Here is a 6,016-nt window from a genome sequence, read left to right on the forward strand (position 1 = left end):
TGGGGCTGATGGCTGCGGGCCGAGGGCCAGGGTCCCGTGTTTATATATGATCTGGACGTTCCTGTCTGCGTATCAGGCTCTCACCAGGCTTCCCGGGCCCTCCGGTGATGATCTTAAGATCCCACACCGTGTGCTAATGAAGGAGTGCCAAGGGAGTCTCTGAAATGCCCATCTAGTCTCTCTGTGACACTGGGATTTTAACAGGGGCTTCCAGAAGGCCGTCCACCCATCACGAAATCATCCTGGGACCGCTAGGTCAGGTGGGGGAGGAAGGGGTGTGTTTTCAGGGCAGTGGGGAGAGCCCCCCCACGCACACCTCTGAGGATGGGGCAGCCCATGTCTTGGAGACGCCCCAGAGGAGTCCCCAGTACAGGGCGGTTTTTCTAGAATTTTCTAGTGGGCAATATTATAGTCTCAACTGAGAGCCATTTTGGTCTTAGCGTTAGGGAATATCTGTCTTTTCCCTAAAATGAAGAGAGACAACTGAGACTCATTTTCTCTGGTTGGCTCGGGACGGCCATCCGTCTGGCCGGTCCTGTCCCTCCTGCTGCAGATACTCTGCTGCCAGGGGTCCATTTCTCATTTGCTGCACACCAGCAGGTTCCTGAGGACGGCGTCCGTCTTGGGCCGGGCTCCATAAGCACCTTAAGAAAGGTCAAGCTTTGCACACTTTCTAAGGAGGGGCGGAGAGTAAGCAAGAAAAGAGCTGTCCGCGTGGTAAAATAATGTTTTATTCCATGGATGAACAAACGCTACCATGCCACATTCTCACTCCTCCCCTGCCAGGTCTCGCAACCGAAGCTGGCCTCCCCCGTCAGACCTCGTGGGCTCTGCAGTCGGTCAAGCCCACTGACACAGCAGAAGCAGGGTCACGTAGCATTCCCAGTGGGTCCTGCTGCTCGGGCCTGGGTCCTCGTCACACAAGGTACTGTCTTGGCTGGACAAATCCGTGGTGGCGACCTTCCAACTGTGCTCATCCTAACGGATGTCCAAAACCCCCGTGGCAGAAACCCAAACCCCCAAACACCAAAAGCCACACGGACCAATCTTCTCTGCTGACGGGATGTGGAGGACCCCCCGGCAGGACCAGAAGCTGCCGTTCCAGCTGTTGACAGGCTCCAAAGCAAACCAGAGTGATGGATAAGGTTTCGAACTAGCACTTGTGGGGAGCGCCGGTCAGCCACCGATCGGCATGCAGGCGACTCGGTGAGAGCCGGTGGAGGAGCAGCGCCGTTCCTGTCTTTATGTACAACAAAACGGGATATACGCTGGGGGCCGCTGGACCCAGGGTCAGGGGGCCTCCTCCATGTCGACTGGCTGTCTGCACATGGAGGTGAGGGCACCGAGCTGTCCCCAGGGCAGGAGGTGACGACACACACCCACGTATCCCCCCCCCCGCCCCTGGGGGACACGCCTGTCCCCTGCACAGGTGACAGACCCAGGGGCGGAGTCCACCCTTTGTCTTTTCTTGTTCTTCTTTTTTTAACCAAAGGCCATCTGAAAAGCCTCCACAACTCATCAAGGGGAAGGGATGGGCTTCAAGACAGAGGGAGATCGTGTGACTCTAAGCCAAATCCTAATGCAGCTTTGGGGGAAAGAAGTTTTATTTACGACTTTTCTTTCTTTCTTTCTTTTTTAGTGAATGGTATTGGATGTCTTTTTCCCCCTCAGTTTTTTTTTTTTTTTTGAAATTTCTCCACGAAGTCTCAAGACAGTCTCGAGGAGACAGCAGTTAGTTACTTCTGATCTGTTTCTTTATCCAAATGAGTGTGAAGCTTACACATCGACTGAAGAACACAAAGCCAAACAAAGCCAAAAAAAGAAAACAAAACAAAAAAGAAAAAAAAGAAAGAAAAAAGAAAGCAAGAAAGAACAAAGAGAAAAGGAAGAAAGCAAGAGAGCAATCGAGCAAAACAACCTCAGGACAGGAGACAGTGTCAGGTAGAAACCATAGAAAAATACGAATTAATTCCATAAGGTTAACCACTAGCATTAGCTACAGTAACACTGTGTGCAGCCCCTTAAAATGCCGGGTCTCCTAATTACAGGAAGGAGCAAAGCCAATCTATGGACAAGTACGGTTACGGTAATTGTGCTATAGTGTGTCCGTGGCGCGGTGACAGGGGGCGGCGGGGGAGCTGCGGACAGGGGCGCGGCGGGCGAGCGAGGGCGGGTCTGCACGCTCCTGCTTCTCAGCGGGGACCGGAGCGCCGGTTTCTTCTCTGCTGTCCATCCTTTGCTCCGTTCCCTGGGGAGAGGCCGTGGGATGCACCGGTCACTCTGGGGCCGGGAGGAGGCGAGGCCGCGGTTCCAGGCGCGGGGGAGTCTTCGTGAGCGGTGACGCGTCTCGGCCTGGGAAGGAGCCGGTTTCCGGAGCAAAACTGCCTTCGGGACGCAAGACACACATGCTGTGGGAAGTCACACTTCTTGCCCCCGGCCCCGCCCCTGCGGGCGAGGGAGGCGGGGTCCCGGCTGCACACTGTCCGGAGGAGCCCCCCGCCCGCGGTGCTCGGGGCTGGCTCCAGGTCAGTCCTCCTCCTCCTCCTCTTTCGCTGTGGCCGCGGGTGGCTTGTCCTGAATCCGGAAGCATTCCACGAAGAAGCCGACGACGGACCGGTACAGGTGCTGGTGCAGGGAGGCACTGTGGAAGTAATGGCTTTCGTCCGGGTAGATCTGCGGGGAAGGCGGGGACACGTTATGCCAGCGGGGGCCCCCGCAGGCCTGGGGACACGCGGGGGATGCGAACCCAGCACCGCCCAGACACCGCACACGCAGGGCTCCGTTTCAGCCGGAGAACCGGACTTCCCAAGCCGCTCCTCCTTCTCTGGGAGGCTCCGCCGGGCACGGTGGGCTCTCAGGGAACCCGCGGGCTAAATTAGGACACGTTTTGTCCAACAGACCCTGTCCCAGTCTGGATCTGCGGGTTCGGGTTGGATACACAGCCCAGGACTACAGGGGCTCTGGTCCGGGTCTCCAGGCACCAGGCTACCCAGAGACGTGGGAAGAATTCTGGGCTCTCTCTATAACCCTCACCTGCGTTAGGCTCACCCTGGGGCTGCGGGCAGGGACCTTTCCTGGGCCTCAGTTTGCAGCTGTGCCAAGTGGAGGTGGTCATCGTCACAGAACCCAGCTCATAAAGTTTTGTGAGGATTCAGCGCTTGGAGTAAGACCAGACCGCACGGACCCCGTGTAATGACGCCCCCTGTCTCCTAGGGGTGCTGCAGCGTTGCCACACAAGGGTACCGGTTCGGCAGGGACTCAAAGCCAAGGCTAAGTAGTGATGGGGAAGCCTACGTGCTTCCCATGAAGCCAGGCTGCCCCAGCGTTTGTGATCCCGCTTCCTCCAGGTCTCCGGAGCATTTCAGAGTACTTCTAAATGATGGAATGGAGCTCTTACACAGACTAAAAATGTCTGTACTACAAAAGGACCCAAGGAAGGGTGTACATCTCTCCCGCTCTTGGTCCCCAAGCCCTATGCCCTTCCCTGGAGTTGGTCACGGCCACCAACTCGCTGCGTATCTGTGCAGACATGACTGTGCCTGCAGGCAGGGCCCTGGGCTGGGGTCCCTTTTATGGTCTCTACTGTGGTCTACAATGCGTCTTGCTCCAAACCTTGCTGACTTAGCTCAGTCTATGCCGTGGGGAGTGACTCACATTAGCACATGGAGACTCACTGTTCAACCTTCTGCGGCTATTACTATGTGTCTAGAATGTATTTAACAGTACTATAGCGACTCTCAACCTTACATGATCTGAACACTCTCCGGAGTAAACTCAAAGCTGACACGAACCACTCATCCTCTCTCCACTCATCAACACTCAGGCCAAACCCTTCCCTGCAGAAGTGCTCCTTGCGGCCCCAGCCATTATGTGACCCTCCAAAGCAGCAGCGGTGTGGAAGGCCAGGGGCTCAGGACGAAGGCAGGCGGCCGTCCGTGCCAGGGCTGCCTAGTGGGCGAAATTTCCCATTTATCTCTAGACCTGAAAAGGCCATCAGGGTAAGATGGTTTTTGCCAAGGGAACCCATGGTCAGGAAGGAAACGGAAGATGATTCTAGAAGCCGCCCAGACGTGAGCCGCTGGGTCAGTATTTGATGCCAGTGAAAACAAGCCTGTGAGGGCAGCCCTCTAATGGCTTCTTCAGCCACAGAAGATTCTGGAACATTCTTCCAGGATTCAGTAAACGTGTGTTGCTGTCCAGAGGGAGCTGGCGGAGAAGGCTCAGGACCTGCCCATGGGAAGCCCCCAGCTCTCCAGGAGGCCGCTCGCATCCGTGCTGGGACAACAGCCCCTCCTCACCCGCCAGGGCCGCCTCCAGCCTCACTGTAGTGGTGTGTGGCCGTTTTGGCCTCACTCATTGCCCAGACATGGGGGGCAGTGCAGTTCTAACCGGCCTTGCACAGGGCTCCAGGGCAGGATGGAGCCATCATCACCAATTACTAGAGAAGACAAGCGCGCACCGATGCGTCTGGCCCCACGCGTCCTGCCCGCCTAGGACCGCCGTGCTGCGCGTGTGTCTGCAGGACGGGGACTGACTGAGTACCCGCCGGTTCCTTTTCCACAGAAGGAGTGTGTCTCTCCGAGTGCGGAGCAGAGATGTGCAAATACCGTACCTGTAAGCTGTAATTAGCCTTCCCCTTAATTAGCTGCGTAATGAGCTCTGCCGTGTGCTGGAAATGGATTTTCTCTGTTAAAAATAAAAAAGAGAGAGAGAGAGGAAAGGCCCGGTTAGTCCCCTAACAGCATGAAGGCAACGCGGAGACGTGGTGTCCTTGGCCCTTACCGTCCGCCGTTGCGTGAATGATCAGAAACTGCTGTCCCTCCAGGGCCGACACGCGGTGCGCCACCTTGGTCATCTGCACACGCGGGGGCAAGGCGACAAGGTTAGTGGGCCCTGCTGCTGGCCAGAGGCTCCTCCTGGACCCCTGACTGAGACGGTCGCCGGGGGCCGGGGGCCAGTCTCGGGAGGACCGGGGGCTTTCGGGTGCCCTGGGGGGGCGCCCACGTGGAGGAGGAAGGGGGCATGGGAGCGGTTTCACCCGCTGTGGGAGGCTCTGGGCCTTATTTCCGCCAGTGGTGCCACTGGGGGAGGACAGCTGGCCGGACAGTCTGTGCACAGATCCCGGCTCTGAAACCAGGCCACCCCCCATCCCCGGGGGCAGACGTGTGGCCACCACCCGCCGCCAAGAAGCACCACACATGACACCTGCACAGTCCGTTCTGTGGCCATGGAGGAGCAGGTGGCATCTTTCTGTTGCCCAACCGATGGCTTATTTTCCCAAAAATGGAGCCAGCCTTGGGGAAGGGGACGGGCAGTCATCTGTGCCCGATGAATGTGGACCCTGGGACAGACCCTCTGGCCATTGGAAGACTTCCCTAACTCTGTCCTCACCCCTCGGGTGCCAGAGAGGGAAACCGCGCAGACCTGGGGGAGGCCCTGGTCCCCTCGGCTCACAGCCTGGAGGAGGGTCTTCTCAGAGGGAGTCTGGTGGGGGAGACGGAGGACACAGTGGGCCCGGGGAGGCCGTGTGAGTCCCAGAGCTGGGCAAGGGGCCGGAGAGATGGGGCCGATATCACCCGATTCCCCATCCCGCCAGGCGGCCGGGGCGCCCACACATACCTCGTACGCCCTGTTGTCAAGTCCATGCAGACCCAAGTACCTCTCGGAAAATGCGGACGCTGGACACAGGCAGAGGAAGGCAGGTTACCCGGGGCGAGGCTGCGCAGAGCCCCAGATGGGGGGGCGCCCCCTTGCAGGGCAGATGCTGCTTCTAAGACACCCCTCAACCTGCGGGGTTTTGCCCGGGGAAGCAGACAGCACCGCGCTAGCGTTCGAACATGCTAGAGTTGGTGGTCGGGTTTAAGCAACAGACCAAATCTCCATCAACGAAACCATTCATCTGAAACCTCAATAAAGAGGGTAAGAGCCCTCCGCCCCCCACCTGTCCTTTGTTTTCAACACGTAGGAAAGACAAATCCCAAAGAGCAGATTTTCATCCGGATTTGCCTTTGTTTTT

The 6,016-nt window shown here is 57.7% G+C and overlaps 1 protein-coding gene across 4 annotated transcripts in view; it reads right to left on the reverse strand.

Moving 5' to 3' along the window:
• Nucleotides 1-709: 709 nt before the first annotated feature.
• The window catches only part of DPP6 (dipeptidyl peptidase like 6), an 841,237-nt gene continuing 835,930 nt past the window's right edge, over nucleotides 710-6,016 (reverse strand). For all 4 annotated transcript variants that reach the window (XM_082692922.1, XM_082692925.1, XM_082692923.1 and 1 more), the window contains exons 23-26: nucleotides 5,620-5,678; nucleotides 4,783-4,855; nucleotides 4,613-4,686; nucleotides 710-2,673 (exon numbers count right to left, since the gene is read on the reverse strand). In XM_082692922.1, the coding sequence (XP_082549048.1) occupies nucleotides 2,527-2,673; nucleotides 4,613-4,686; nucleotides 4,783-4,855; nucleotides 5,620-5,678 (353 nt within the window). In that variant the 3' untranslated portion in view covers nucleotides 710-2,526. The remainder of the gene's footprint in view (nucleotides 2,674-4,612; nucleotides 4,687-4,782; nucleotides 4,856-5,619; nucleotides 5,679-6,016) is intronic.

Source organism: Mustela nivalis (assembly GCF_964662115.1).
Source record: "Mustela nivalis genome assembly, chromosome: 12".
Classification (NCBI taxonomy): Eukaryota; Metazoa; Chordata; class Mammalia; order Carnivora; family Mustelidae; genus Mustela; species Mustela nivalis.